This window comes from Leopardus geoffroyi, chromosome B1 (genome assembly GCF_018350155.1).
Source record: "Leopardus geoffroyi isolate Oge1 chromosome B1, O.geoffroyi_Oge1_pat1.0, whole genome shotgun sequence".
In the NCBI taxonomy this organism is placed as follows: Eukaryota; Metazoa; Chordata; class Mammalia; order Carnivora; family Felidae; genus Leopardus; species Leopardus geoffroyi.
The window spans coordinates 127,608,960-127,624,956 of NC_059327.1; the positions used below are offsets into that span (position 1 = coordinate 127,608,960).

The 15,997-nt window shown below is 34.6% G+C and overlaps 1 protein-coding gene across 3 annotated transcripts in view; it reads right to left on the reverse strand.

The window, feature by feature from the left end:
• Positions 1–15,997, reverse strand: part of GRID2 (glutamate ionotropic receptor delta type subunit 2) — a 1,475,947-nt gene that overhangs the window by 273,954 nt on the left and 1,185,996 nt on the right. For all 3 annotated transcript variants that reach the window (XM_045472791.1, XM_045472773.1, XM_045472783.1), the window contains exon 12: positions 8,162–8,300. In XM_045472791.1, coding sequence (XP_045328747.1) covers positions 8,162–8,300 — 139 coding nt within the window. The remainder of the gene's footprint in view (positions 1–8,161; positions 8,301–15,997) is intronic.

Sequence of the window (15,997 nt, forward strand, 5' to 3'; positions counted from 1 at the left end):
TGAGAAGGTAAAACAAGGAGAATAATACTCCAGCACGAGGCTAGATACAGTTCAGGGTGTAAGCAAGGAGATGCAAAGTGGTTAAAAAAAAAAAGGAGGCACTGACTCTAGTTATGAACACCATGAGAAAGGCGTAACAGAGGAAGCAGCATGCGAGCTGTGTGTTATGAGGGGCAGTTAAAGAGGAGTTAAAAGAGAAAACTTGCCTGGCCAACAGATGTTCTGACCCAGGTCCGGCGTGGTCACTATCAGCAGCAGCTTGACCACAGTGAGAGTTAATCAGGCTAAGGTGAGACAGCGGTCCTTATTTATGCTGAAATTTGGATAAGGCTTCCTGACAGCCAGTTCCTCTTCTCTTTCTTTTAACCTTTGGGGGCTATACACATTCTATTTAGTGTATATGATTGTGGACAAAATAGCAAAAATAATAGTTATTAGCACCACCAAAAAGGGTGGAGGGAAGAACAGTCCAAGGAACCTACATGGCCTCCTAGAGAACAAGTAGAAAAATGGAAGCAAAGGCACGGTGTATCCAGGAACTGTGCTGTTATTTATGTCTCTATTTTTCCTCATTTATTCTTTACATTAAACCTATGAAGTTTGAGCCCATTATCTTTTTACCCTTAGGGAAAATAAGGCTGAAAATGATTATGGAAAATGGCAAGATCATTCGGCTAATAAGTGGCAAAGGATTTGAATGCAGATTTATTCAAATTCCCGGTCTCCTGTGCCTGTTTCTAGGATACCATGTAACTTAGAAATATCTGAAATTAACTTAGCTAAATATAATTCATCCATTGATTCTTTCTTGCAGAATTCGTTATTTTTCAGAAAACTTATAATGCCATCATGGCTTTCATTCACTCATTTTAGTTTATTTATTTCATTCAGTTAAGGTTTAGCGTATTTGCTAATTGTAGAAGATATGGTCCACTAAGACAAGGTCTCTAGTGCTGGATTTCCTGGCTTACTATTCTAGGTTTTAGTTTCATCATCTTCAAAATGGAGATGAAAATAAAGTATCTCTCATGGGGCTATTATGAGTATTAGATGAGAAAATCTAAGCAAAGCATTTAGGAAAATGTCTGTCATATAGCAAGCACTCAATAATGTTAGCCTCCATTATTATTAATACTATGTGCCAGGCATTCTGGAACACAGTAAGGGCACAGATATGGATATGGCATAGCCCTTGCCTTTGAATAAGGTATACTCTCAAAGAGAAGACACATGTGTAATGGCTAATTTTGTTTGTGCAAATGGATGATGCCAGGAGAGAAGGGAGTTTTGGGTCATTTCAGGGAAAGGGAACAGCATGTAAACTCCACAGAGGTATGAAATGCCCTCCCAGAGTTTGCTTAACTGGAGCATGAACAAGTGTGAGAATGGACTACAATTGGTGCCGGTAGGCAGAAATGAGGCTGGGTCAGCTTTTGAAGGGTTCCATGTGCTTGGCTATGGAGTTGCATTTTACTTCGATTGGATGTGGTCATGATGGAGGTTTTCAAACTAATTTTAAGGATGGAAGAAGGTACTCCACACTCTGGATCATAAGCTTGAATGAGAAGAGAATGGGATACAGGGAAGCAATAGTTGAAGTAAGAGAAAAGAGAATAAGAAGGGAAGCAGTAAGCAGGTAGAGCTGGGATCATACTCCTGGGCATTTATGCCAGAGAAATGAAAACATATCTATACAAAAACATACGTGCACATAAATGTTCTTAGCAACTTCATTTGTAATAGCTAAAAACTTGGAGACAACAAAAATTCCATTCATTAGGTAAATAGTTACACAAACTGGTACATCCATACCATAGATTACCACTCAGCAATAAAAAGCAATGAACTATTGATGCATGCAACAACTTGGATAGATCTCAAGGGCATTATGCTGAGTGGGGAAAAAAAAGGCTATTTCAGAAGGCCACATACTGTAAGATTCAACTTGTATAGGACTCTTGAAATGATAAAAATCACAGGAATAAAGAACATATTAGTTATTATTAGGGGTTGATGATGGTGGGGAAGAAGGAGTGAGGGTAGAATGAGGGAGATTTTTGTAATGGTGGTATAGTTCTAGATCTATTGCAGTGGTGGTTGTATAATCTATACATGTAATAAAATGTCACAGAACTATATGCATACATACACTGTATCCATGTCAATTTCCTTGTTTTGATATTGTACTATAATTATTTAAAATGTAACCATTGGAGGAAACTAGGTGAAGGGTACATGGGACCTCTCTATGGTATATTTTTGCAACTTCCTGTGTGTATATGATTACTTCAAAATAAACAGTTAAAAATGTTTAACTATTAATAGAACATATTGCAACATGACAAGCTGTGGATTATTAACACTTTGTCCTTCAAAATTTACTGTACTTTACTATTTTCTCAATACAGTCCTGTATTACATTGAAAATGTATTAAAATTGAATAAAAATAAGTCTGACTTATTTTTTGATAGCATAAAGCAAAAAGTAATTAACAGGCCAGATAAAGTCTAGGAATAGCAGACATTGAGATTCAACTTTTCTGAAAAATTGCATCTGAAAAGTAGCCCAACCAGAGTGATTTCTAGAATTTTCTCACTGTAGTAGCTCTCTTCTTTATGTTTAGTTATGACATAGTCAAACACATTCTCTCTTTAAGAATCTTTAAAAATAAATAAACTAATTCAATATTCCTGCATCTGCTATAAATGTAAATCGTAGCCTAGAGATACAAGGTTTCTCAAGCCAAATCTCTCTTAAATTTCCTTAATCATTTGGTATTTTCAAATTAAATGGTCCTGAAACAAAAGATATGTGGTTCAGGTTTTTATTAGATAGAAACTTACTAGTTTCCATACATTTCTACATCTTTTCTCTCCCACCCATCCTCCTCTGCACAGATTAAGCTGTCTTTCTTCAACGATGTCACTCTCCATTATCTCCAGGAAAAATTCCAAATTCCTTAACAATTCTTATCATGCCTTTCAGGGTTTGGACTCACTTTCCTTTTCTATTTCACTTCCTGCCACTTTCACATCACACATCTCAATCCAGGAAGGAAATTAACAGATTTTGATCATCTACACTTTACTAGACAGTCTCTGAGGAATTTCATCTCTCTTGCCTTTGCAAATATTCCCCAGTAAGCCACCCCTTCAGCCTTTTGAAATTCATCTTTCTCAGATGATACCTTTGTGATGCCTGATCGTTTCTTTCCCTTTTTCTCCACCTCTTCTCCAAGTGACTCCTTCCCTGTGTTCACACAGCATTTCATAAAGAAATCTATCATAGTTCCCCTGTCATTAAATTCCACATTGCTACATCTTGAACTACATTGTGACTCAGGGCTAATACCAAAATATCTTTATAGCCTCAATAGTTAGCACGATGTTTAACGAGCACCTGCCAGTCCTACCACTCTCTCTCTGTCACCAGACCTGGCGAAAGACAGATTTCTAATACACACACACACACACACACACACACATATATTCTGCTGAACTAAATGAATGAAGGTAATATATTTATTTAGTTTTTATAGTTAGAAATATAATAAAAATTTGGTTTGCAAGCATAATTTGTTCCAGAAACATGCTTGTAATCAAAAGCACTTGTATATCAAAGCGAATTTCAAGAACCATTGGCTTGATGTTTGGCATCATGTACTGTGCGTATTGCAAGACATCGCTCATTTATCAAGTTAAAATGTATTAGAAATGTTTGCTCGTCTTGTGGAACATTCGCAGAACAAATTACTCTCAGTCCAAGGTTTTGTTGTACCTCCATTTCCAAAAAGCATGATTGTAATGTAACTTTAACAAGTTAAATAGTAATTTGTTAGAGATAGTTACATAGTGATGGCGAAGGAAAAAAGAAATAATTTCATTGAGCGAGTACCTGCCAGTCCTACCATTCTCTCTCTGTCACCAGACCTGGTGACAGACAGATTTCTAAGCCCAGGGCTAGCTCATACTCTATTGTATGGCATTGGGAAAAACCATTGCTCAATTATTTGTTTCCTTTTCTAAATGTGAGTAAATGTGGATACAAAAGTCTTGTAATTAGTCTGCTAGGGAAAAAGGAGTCACTTCCAGAGATAGAGTATCTAATGAATCTTTTTGCATACACTTGGAAACAAATTTATCAGAAATTAATTTGTTCAGTGACTGCATCAAAAAAACCCTCAATATTTGTTTAATCATACCTCAAACATTACGGTGAATTAATTCTTTAAAAATAAAAATATGGTGGGATTTTGGAATTCCTTTGAATAGACCCAAGCTTACTTATAGTCCCAGGAAATGAAAGACCTCAAGTTTCACCACCAAAGATCAGTCTGATTCTAAAGTTATTAATGACTATAGATGTACAACTGTGATTTCCCTCATAGCTCTTTTTACTTTATATGTGAAAGAAGTAGGTTTCTGAAAATTGCATCACAACAAAGACTAATGGAACTGATGTTCATGATGTTATTACCTGGTGTTTACTTTGAAATTACCTTCAGAACTTCACATGCTTCATTTCACCATTGCCGATTTTAGCCTGGTTACCAGTAGAAACAAGTACATTCCGTTTGCTAGCTATCTAAAAGCAATTAGCTACATGTTGTTACCATTTGATGACAATGAACAAGCCCCAATGTCATTGGAGTTTTGTAGAAATTGGATATTTTTTCTTTAGAAATGGAACTGTATATCTCAATATTACCAATCCCAACTGTGTCACAATCTGTCATATTACATCATATCAAGCAGCAGAACACAGTTATCACTGAAGGGGTATAAAATTAAACATGGGGATTATCTATTTCAGGGAAAATTCACTTTCAAAATTTTAGTTAGAGGCAAGTGTCAACTAGAAGATTAGATGTTGATAAATATCTAATTTTGAAAAAGGGGTCCATTGTGTAAAATGCATTCAGCTTTCCAAGAATAAGTCTGTTGGATTTCCCCTACCAGACTGTAAGAGTTTCTGTCAACCATCTATTCAGAAGTAGCTGCTCTACCCCTGTCCCTGACTTCGTTCTAACTACTTCTGTCCCTCTGGGTCTAGAGAAGCCACTTTGATTTTGGGGAATGAACCTGTGGCTGGTATAGGTGTGCCAATGGCACAACAAAATGAGCTGGAAAAAAGGTGCACAGACAAGTGCCGCTTCATTTAGTGATGAGAAAATCTTAAGAATATAAATGATTAAGGAGCATGACATTGGATGGTATTGTGGGGTTTTTTGTCTTTTCTAAGAAAAATTAAACTTAGGATTTTACAAGAAAGTTTGACATTAGTTGCAAATGGAACTTTAAATGTTTCCAAGAAACACTGCAGGCAATTATGCTTACCAACACAGCTGAGGCATGAAATTAGAAGATATCTTTAAGTTTGGGGAGAGAATCAGGCTTCTTTTAGCTCCTTTGGCTCTGATTTTTCCCCTTTCAAAATTAGTTTACTGATAAGATTAGAAGGGAGGGAGATTTATTATACCCAATGTTGACTTTTAATAATGTGAGCCAGCATTAGAACGGAATAATTTTTTAAAGAAATGAATGCTCAGTTATTGTGGATTGTGGAACTATACATGAGGGAAACATCATGTGAATTGATGATCTTTTTTCCATTAGGTTTTACTTTTAGAGAAACCTATGGGTGCAAAAATTTGATTGAGGCTTTTGCTCCCACTGCTATTGCATAAAAGTCGAGATACAAATTAATGTTGGCAAAGTTGATAATGACTAAATAGTTCAGATATACACAAACACCATGAGGTCTGCAGCCCCAGGGAAGCAGAGTTGCCAAAGTGTAGAAGCCATCACTAGATAAGGAAAAATTTCACTGGATAAGACCATGGATTGGTGTCAGATTGACATGGGTTAGACTTCCAGCTCTGACACTATTGGTTATGTGATCTTGAGAATTTAACTTGCAAACTTCTGTTTCTTAATCAGTGTAATGGGAATAACAGTAATACTTGTATTATCAGGGTTATTTTGAGGAATAAATGAGATAATACATGTAACATGCTTAATAAATTCATAATAAACTCTCAGTGAATATTAGTCATAATTGTTACTATGATGATTGTCATTTATTATATAAAATCCATTATTTCAAAGTTTTCTTCATTTATTTATTTAAAATGCTTCAAGTCAGATATGAGCTACATTGGTTCTTAGCTCAAGTGCACTCTAAATGTGACAAGTTAAACATAATTGATAGAAACTACATTAGTGAGATATAATACTCCATCTTAAGTTTTAAAACAATTTTTCTTTGTGTGATTTCTATTGATTGGATCTGTCAAGTGGTCTTCCCCTGAATGGCAGATATCAATTATAGATTTAATTAGTTCATGTTGGGATGTATGCCTACAGAATTTATCCCACATAAAAATCACCCAGATTTTGATATTTTATATCCTCAGACAAATGAAGGATTTGAAAAATGTCACTCTTTATATCCCCTTACTTAGTAATGAAAAAGACAATGACACACCCTTTATACCATTCTCTATAAACAACTGGCCATACAAAAGTCCAAGGGATGGGAACTAGAGTGGTAAGTTTAGTTAGAATATAGGTTCAATAATCAGACAGATTTAAGGTATGGTCTTTAATCAATCACTTATTAGATGCATTGTTTGAGTAAGTTTCTTATATTCTCAACTTCAGTTATAAAATGGGTTATTAATAGTATGTCTTTCAGAAGATGGTTGCTAACGATTAAATGAGCAAATGAATGTAAAACATTCAGCGCACTCTGGCTTTCTGTGAATGCTCAATAAAAGTTAATTATTATTTTAGTAATTTTACTGATTTCATTGATTTCTTGGCTGGGTGTTTGTAATCATTTTCATTATTGGTTAAAATATGGGTTTATGCTTTCCATGAACTTCACTGTGTACCATTTATAACTTATACCACGCATAGAATTGGCTACACGGGTAATAAGAGGGTATGAAGATTCTGCACTAAAAAATTGGGAAAAAACATTTGAGGAGCATGATTTGATGAGAGAAATTGGAAACATCCCTCAGACTGGATGAAACTGTCTGTTACTGTCATTAGTTGAATTTGGGGGTTTCAATTATATATGACAAATAATGGAAGAACAATATCCTACTTCTTTATAGATCATTAATTCCTGATTTTATTTTTAGTATTGCATTATAACAGTTTTGTGGCTATTAATGGACTTCATTTACAAATGTTTTAAACACAAGAACTCTTATATTTTCCTTTAAGGATAAGTTAGCTCTCTAATGAATTCCTTAACAAATCTAATTATTCATAATGTTGAATTGTCAGTTTTGTTGAGAATGAATGTTCTTCAACTCTAGGAAAATTCAAACTATTTTGTTTTTGGATGAATAAAACATTTTCAGGAAAATGTTTCTTAAAATGATATATAGAACATTATGTTCTAATATGGCAGCAGTTGCATATTGAAGCTGATTGTATGCATGAAACCACAAAAGCAGAAATGGCTGTGCTTGATCAAAGGCCTTTGGGCTCTTGGGGCTCATGGGAGTGGCTTTTATGAACTGAAGCATTGGCTTAAGTAACTTTAGGATTTAAGCAAATGTATCATAGTTACTGACAATTTACCACCACTGAAACTGGAAAAGCAGCAGTAATAATGACCACATTAGCTATATAATACATTGAAGAGATAAACACAATGTGGTTTTAATCTCTTGAAAGCTATCTTCTCTCTCCCTCTCCCCCTGCCTCCTTCCTTCTCTTTCCCTATATGTCACGTATCAATCACCTAACGTCTTTCCAACTATTTACTCAGACAATGCACAATGGGGCAGACTCCAGACAAAAACTGATACTGTCAAACTTGAAATATGTATATTTTAGTATGACTCCTTTCCCTTCCTTTTTACAATGTTGCCCAAACATAGTCATACTCTGTGGAACCTAGAATACCAAATATGTGTTATTCTTCCAGGAAAATGTGGGAAGTGATGCAAAATTATACCCAGAATTTTATTTTTTCAAAAATGTATCACCAATACTGTGATAACTGCATATCACAGAATTAAACCTTTACTCAAAAGGAGGGTGTAAATTTATTATCAGATATCATATACTTATTTACATAGGTTTGACTACTCTCATGATTTTTCATTCTTTGTGGCTACTGGAATCTTTGTCTACTTACTGGATGGAGCTTTCAATGCGGGTGATAGTGAGGAAAGCAGCAAGATTTGCTGTGTAAGATGAGATGACAATCAATGCAAATAGCCACCAAGCCCCCATCATCATTCGAGTAGCCAGAGTCGTGTATGGGACCTCCCCACCTGTAGAAAGAAGCAAATAGAATAAAAGAACATCAACAGTATTTATTGATAATCTACAGTCATACACAATCAATATCAAATTAACTTCTAAGTACTGAAAAATCTTTCAACACAACAACAACAGCATTGATTTCTGTATTTTGGTTATGCTTATTACTTCATATTTAATTCCCTTTTATGATACTTTTTAAGACCCAGACAAAAGAACTATGATAAATACTTAGTATAACTTGTTTAAGTGATACTTCTTCTACCTTCTTATTCAATCTTGGAAATAGTTACTCTCTTATAATAACCAGATAACTACTTTATTTCCAAATGCTTGATTATTCAGTAGTTAGGTGATATTAATACTATTATGCTTATATTTAATATAACCTCAGATTTCTACTTTAATAAATAATATTGAAAATCATTTTTGGTTAAGTTCCTTAGAATCATAGGCTACATATATATTTATACATATGTATATATATATGATATATAGCATAATGTAATATAATATATAATATAGTATATAATTACATATATATCATATCTTCTTTATTTATTCATCTATTGATGGACACTGGATTGCTTCTACATCTTGGCTACTGTAAATAATCTTGAAATAAATGTAGGGGTATATATACCTTTTTTAATTAATTTTTTTTAAACTCCAGTATAGTTAACATATAGCATTTTATTAGTTTTAGGGATACAATATAGTGATTCAACAATTCTATGCATTATTCAGTGCTCATCATGGTAAATACCCCATCATTTATTTCACCCACACCCTCACCCATCTCCCTTCTGGTAACCATCTGTTTGTTCTCTATAGTTAAGAGTCTGTCTCTTGACTTGTCTCTCTCTTTATTTTTTTCCTTTGCTTGTTTGATTTGTTTCTTAAATTACACATATGTGTGAAATCATATGGTTCTGTCTCTGACTTATTCAGCTTAGTATTATACTCTCTAGCTCCATCCATGTTGTTGCAAATGGTAAGATTTTATTCTTTTTTATGGCTGAGTAATACTCTTTTATATATATATATATATATATATAGAGAGAGAGAGAGAGAGAGAGAGAGAGAGAGAGAGAGAATATATAACTCTATCCTATATATATATATATATATATATATATAGGATATAGATATAGATATATAGATATATAGATATAGGATATAGATATATATATATCTATATCCTATATCCCATATCTACATCCTATAAGATATAACTATATCTTATGTATATATCATATCTTCTCTTTATCTGTTCATCTACAAATGGACACAGGCTGCTTCCATAATTTGGCTATTTTAAATGCTGCTGCAATAAACATCAGGTTGCATGTATCCCTTTGAATTAGTGTTTCTGTTTTTGTTTTTTTTTTTTTTTGTATTTTTTGTATTAGTGTTTTTGTACTAGTAAATACCCAATTACTGGATCTGAATTAGTGTTTTCATTCTCTTTGGGTAAATATCCAGTAGTGGAATTATTAGATCATATAATATTTATATTTTTAATTTTTGAGGGACTTCCAGAACAGCTGTTTTCTAGAGTAGTTATACCAATTTACATTTCCACTAACAGTGCACAAGAGTTCTCTTTACACATCCTTATCAACACTTGTTGTTTCTTATCTTTTTGATCCTAGCCATTCTGAGAAGTGTGAGATGACGTCTCATTGTGGTTTTGATCTCAATTTCCCTGATGATCAGTGATGTGAGCTTGCTTGCATGTGTCTTTTGGCCATCTATATGTCTCCTTTGGAAAAATGTTTATTCAGGTCCCCTGCCCATTTTTTAATTGGCTTGCTTTGTTTTCTTTTTTTTTTTTTTTTTTTTTTGTGTTCAGTTGTATAAAGTTACATAAAGTCTTTAACCTTGATTAGAGTTGTTATCACCCACATGAAAGATACTTGTTTAACTTTAACCATGGCATAAAATCTGCAACTTCGGTAATTCAAATATTCTTGTAGAATCCCCCCCAATTATTTGATATCCACATTTAGAAATCAAATGATAAATATAATGATATGTTGGCTTCCAATTCTGGTCATTCAATCCTCCCACTGTAAAAACAATCCTCCCACTGAGAGCCATTAGACAAATTAAACATACAATGCATTTAAGAGCTAAAGAAGCAACAAAAAATTAGAAGACCAAGGTCCTGGAGAAGAAGAAAATCCAGAAATATGACCTGGTATCTAGAACTGCTTTCCCAGAGATATAAATAACAATTTAACAAGAGGAAGCTAAGAGACTGAGAAGCTGAGCAATGATTTTTCAGCCTTCAAAGCTTTAAAACTTAGGGCCTGGGTCTTGCCAAATGGAGGGAGGTGGGCCAGAGAAAACCGGAAAATCTTCATTTGCTTAGAAACCAGTAATTACAATTGTATTAAGCCATGGGTCAAAGAAAAATCACAGGAGAAAAGAAGATTTTAAAGTTGATGATAATAAAAATATTCCACACCAAATTCATTAAGTTTTAATAGCTAATGGGCTACAGCTAAATTTGTGTTTAGAAGAAAATTCATAGCTTATGATATATAAGAAGGCTGAAAAATAAGTGAGCTACTCATCAATTTCAAGAAGTTAAAAAATTCACCAATATAAACCTAAAGAACATAGAAGGAAGGAAATAATAAGTATAAGAGAAAAAAATAATAAAAGAGATAAAATACAATAGAGGTTAATCTAACAGAAGTTTGGTCCTTGAAAAGGCCTATAAAAAGCTGTTGAGAGTGATCAGGAATATAAATAAAGGCACAAAAATACAACAGGAGTAAATGGATACATTGCTACAGATGTTATAGACACTAGAAGGATAAAAAGAGGAGGATTTTATGTACAATTTTATGCTAATTATTTGAAAACTGAAGTGATAAAGACAAATTCCTAGAAAATTTTTCACCAAAAGAAGCAGAAAGCTGGAATGATTTTATGATTTTTAATGACTTTGAATTTACAATTAAAACTTACTCACCAAAAAATTCAAGGCCAGTGACCTTACTGGAAAAATTTACCAAACTTTTTAGTAGTAATTAACTCTATTTTACAAACTCTTCCTGAAATTAGAAAAAAGAAATGTCCTATTCCATACATTTTATGAAGAACTTTGACAACAAAATCTAAAAACGTCATTCCAACAAAGGAACATTACAGGCTAATCTTTCATATGATTGTAGATGCAAAAGACTTAAATGAATTAACAATCTGAAAATTGCAATTAATAAATAAAGAAGAATGTTTGGTTTATTATATGAAAGCTAGGATTTGGTTTGGCATTCGGAAATCAATCACTGGATTCTGATGTCACTGAGATGGCAACATAGGTTGTGGCTGATTTTGCTCCTCTTCATAAGAAGAACAATTAACAACTGTTAATAACAAGACACCACTGAGGACATGAGGGTGGGGCACCCACCCCTGGGCACTGAGACCAAGACTGACTACATCAAAAGGGTAAGAGAAGTGGCTACACATTGACCACATGGACTTCCCCCAGGACAGCACAGTACCACATAGAGAAGTCTCTCCTGAGCTTCCAGTTCCTCCAGTGGGAAGAGGGAACCTGAGGTGGGGGGAGACCAGCCCTATCCCAGCATTATGGGTTAATTTGTTGGAGTCCCTACTCTGATCTCACCCCATGAGGATTGCAAAGGACTCTGTGAAGTCAATCACTAGGAATCTGATTACGATGGAGAAGTAGGAAGGGGTTTGCAACAACCAGCACATGGATGTTGGCAGACCCAGTTCATACCTGTCGTACCCAAGTAGTAATCTCAATCTAATTTGTTCATCTGTAGAATGAAGTTGGGAGCACACTCTGACCAATAAACACATCTGCTTGAAGATTTGCCTGATTCGGATCCTCAAATGAGGACTGTTGCTGGCCCCAGAGCCCATTTTGCCCGAACAGGGAGCTGAATTATAGCCCCACCTGCTGTGGAGAATGTCTTCTGGCACCATCTGGTCAGAACAGCTGCAGCAACTCCTGGAAACTATGAGGTCCAGTAGTTCTCAAGCTGAGAGGTGTATAGAGGCAGTAGTTTGCAGAGTCAAGCCAGTGGCCCTGTTCAGTCAGGGAACTTGAGGTGTGGTTCGGCTTGAGTTGAAACAACAAAGAGTTTTTCTGGCTTTCAAACTGCTTCTCTCCCTTCTCCTGGGACAGGAATCTAATTTGTAGACCTGCTCATTACTCAATATAGCCTCCAGCTTGTCCAACCAGGGAACCTAATGAAAGCACACGGGATGCTGCAATACCCATTCAACAGCCCGGCATACAATGACACTCAGACAGAGAGCATAGACCATGGCTTCCCCCATTTGGAGAACAAAACTGGTGGCCTCACCTGCTCCCTGCCATGGATGGGAAGTTAACTTATAGCCCCATCTACTACTGAATATATTCGCCAGTCATGAATATCTAGTAAGCCTGACCAGGGAATCCAGGCAATTGAAGAGCCCATTGTACAGCTTCATTCAGGTAAGGAACAAAGTCAGCAGTCCTATCCACCTGTTCTCAGCCAATGGCACACAACCTCATCCCCATCCTTAAACCTCAAACAGTTGCTTTACCCTAAAGTGAACAATAATAGTAGGCTCTACCTGTCCAAGGACATTGCCAGAAGACACATTCAAAAACCAAACTGAGCTGACTGGTGAAGAATGGTCTCTGACAAAGCAGACCTATAAAGTCTGAAAGAGGAGCCTAATTGCTCAAATGTGCAGATAACAATGTTACAAATAAAGGATCATAGGGGCGCCTGGGTGGCGCAGTCGGTTAAGCGTCCGACTTCAGCCAGGTCACGATCTCGCGGTCCGTGAGTTCGAGCCCCGCGTCGGGCTCTGGGCTGATGGCTCAGAGCCTGGAGCCTGTTTCCGATTCTGTGTCTCCCTCTCTCTCTGCCCCTCCCCCGTTCATGCTCTGTCTCTCTCTGTCCCAAAAATAAATAAACGTTGAAAAAAAAAAAAATTTAAAAAAAAAAAAAAAAAAAAAACAAATAAAGGATCATAAATTATCAGGTAAATATGACACCACCAAAGGAAATTAATAAAATTATAATGATTAACCATAAAGAAATGAAGATCAATGAATTGAGAAAGAGGAATAATCCTCTTGAGCAAGTTTACTGAGCTACAAGATAACACAGACAGACAACTAAACAAAATTAGAAAACCAATGCATAAGCAAAATGAGATATTTGATAAGGAAATAACAACCATCAAAACCAAAAACAAAACCCAGAAACCCTAGAGTTGAAAAATATAACTGGACTGAAGAATTCAGTAGAGAATTTTAAAAGTAGACTTGACCATGTGGAAGAAAAACAAATCAGTGACCTGGAGGATAGGACATTAAAATGAATTAGTCAGAAGAGCCAAAAGAAAGAAGAAAAAGAGTGAAGAAAGCCTATAGGAATAAAAAGACACAATGAAAATAAACAATATTTGTATCATGAAAATTTCAGAAGGAGAGGACCAAAAAGAGGGTCAGAAAGCATATTTAAAGTTATAATAGCTGAGGGTGCCTGGGTGGTTCACTCAGTTAACCATCCAACTCTTGATTTTGGCTCAGGTCATGATCTCATGGTTCATGAGATCAAGCCCCACATGGGGCTCTGCTCTGACAGTGCAGAGCCAGCTTGGGATTCTCTCTCTTTCTCTCTCTCTCTCTCTCTCTCAAAATAAGTAAATAAACATTAAAAAATAATGTCTACTCCCAAAAATTTATAAAAAAATTATAATAGCTGAAAATCTCTCAAACCTGGGTAGAGAAATGGACATCTAAATCCATGAGGCTCAAACAATCCCAAGTAGGTTGAATTGGAATAGGGTTACCAAGATACATTATTATTAAGTTATCAAAAGTCAAAGACAAAGAAAGAAGTTTAAGACCATGAAAAGAAAAGAAAGAAGTTACATACAAGGGAATCTACACAAGACAATAGGGGGGAATTTATCAATGAAAACTTTTTAGACCAGAAGAGAATGAGGTAACATGTTCAAGATATTGAAAAAAATAACTGTCAACCAAAAAATTCTATACACAGTGAAGCTGTCCTTTAGAAATGGAGGAATAAAGACTTTTCCAGAAACAAAAGCTAAAGGAGTTTACTACTAACAGAACTGCCTTAAAAAAATGCTAATGGGGTTTTTCTAGTGGAAGTAAAATAACACATATTCACAATATAAAAACTTAAAAATATATTGTAAATCTCACTTTAATGGTAAATATAGTCATAGTTAGATTTTGCAATATGATAACAGTGGTATATAGTTCAATTATAACTCTAATTTAAAGGGTAAAAACTAACATTGTAAAAATAATCTATTATATTAAGTATTAATGATATATAATAATAATACAAAGAATTGTAATAATCTATCATTACTTGTACAATATTAAAAATGTAGTTGTAATAGAAATAACTTTAAGTGTGTGGGGGAGGAGAAGTAAAAGTAAAAGTTTATGAATTCTACTGATGTTGTTATCAGTTTAAAATAGTGTGTTATAAGCTTATGAGACATTGTAACCACACACACAAAAATACTGTAGTAAGTACACAAAATAACATGATAAAAGGAAAGCATACTGATACTAAAAGATATCAAAACACACAAAAGGGCAGCAGGATAAGAAATAAGGAAAAAGAGATCTATAAAACATTAAGAAAACAATGAGAAAAATGGCGATAATAAGTTCTTATCTATCAACAATTGCTTTAAATGTAAAAAGATTAAATTCTCTAATTAAAAGACACAAAATAGATGAATGGGTAAAAAAAAATCAAGATCCAACAAGATGTTTTCTACAAAAGACTCACTTTAGCATTAAGACACACATACAATGAGAGGGAAGGGAATAGAAAAATACATTTTAAGCAACATCTGTAACAACAATAACAAAAAACTGGGGTGGCTATATTTATATCAGACAAAATATATTTTAAACTAAAAATGATAAAAAAATGTCATTATGCAATGATAAAGAGGTCTAAACATCAAGAAAATAAAATAATTACAAATATTTGTGCGCCCAGCATTGGAACTTTTAAGTATATAAAGCAGAAACTAAAAGAGTTAAAAAGAGAAATAAATAGTAATTCAGTAACAGTTGGGGGCCTCAATATCTCACTCTCAACAACAGATAGATCATTCAGACAGAAAATCAGTAAGGAAATAGCAGTCTTGAAAAATACTATAGACTAACTGGACCTAACAGAGATAACCTAAATATTTTATCCAAACAGCAGCTACACATTCTTCTCAAATGCACATGGAACATTTTGTGCAATAGACCATATATTAGGCTACAAAACAAGTCTTCAAAAATTTAGGAAGATTGAAATCATATCAAGTATCTCCTATTACCACAATAGCATGAAACAAGAAATCAATAACAAGAGGAAACCTGGGAAATCATGAACACATTGAGGTTAAGCAGTTATCTCCTGAACAACCAATAAGTTCAAGAAGAAATTAAAAGAGAAATAAAAAAAGGTTTCTTGACACAAATGAAAATGTAAACACAACAATACCAGAACGTGTGTGATACAGCAAAAACAGTTCTAAGAGGCGAGTTCATAGCAATGAACACCTACATTAAGAAGCAAGACAGATTCCAAATAAACAACCTAACTGTATGCTATAAGAAGCTAGAAAAAGAAGAAGAGGGTTGCTTGGGTGGCTCAGTCAGTTAAGT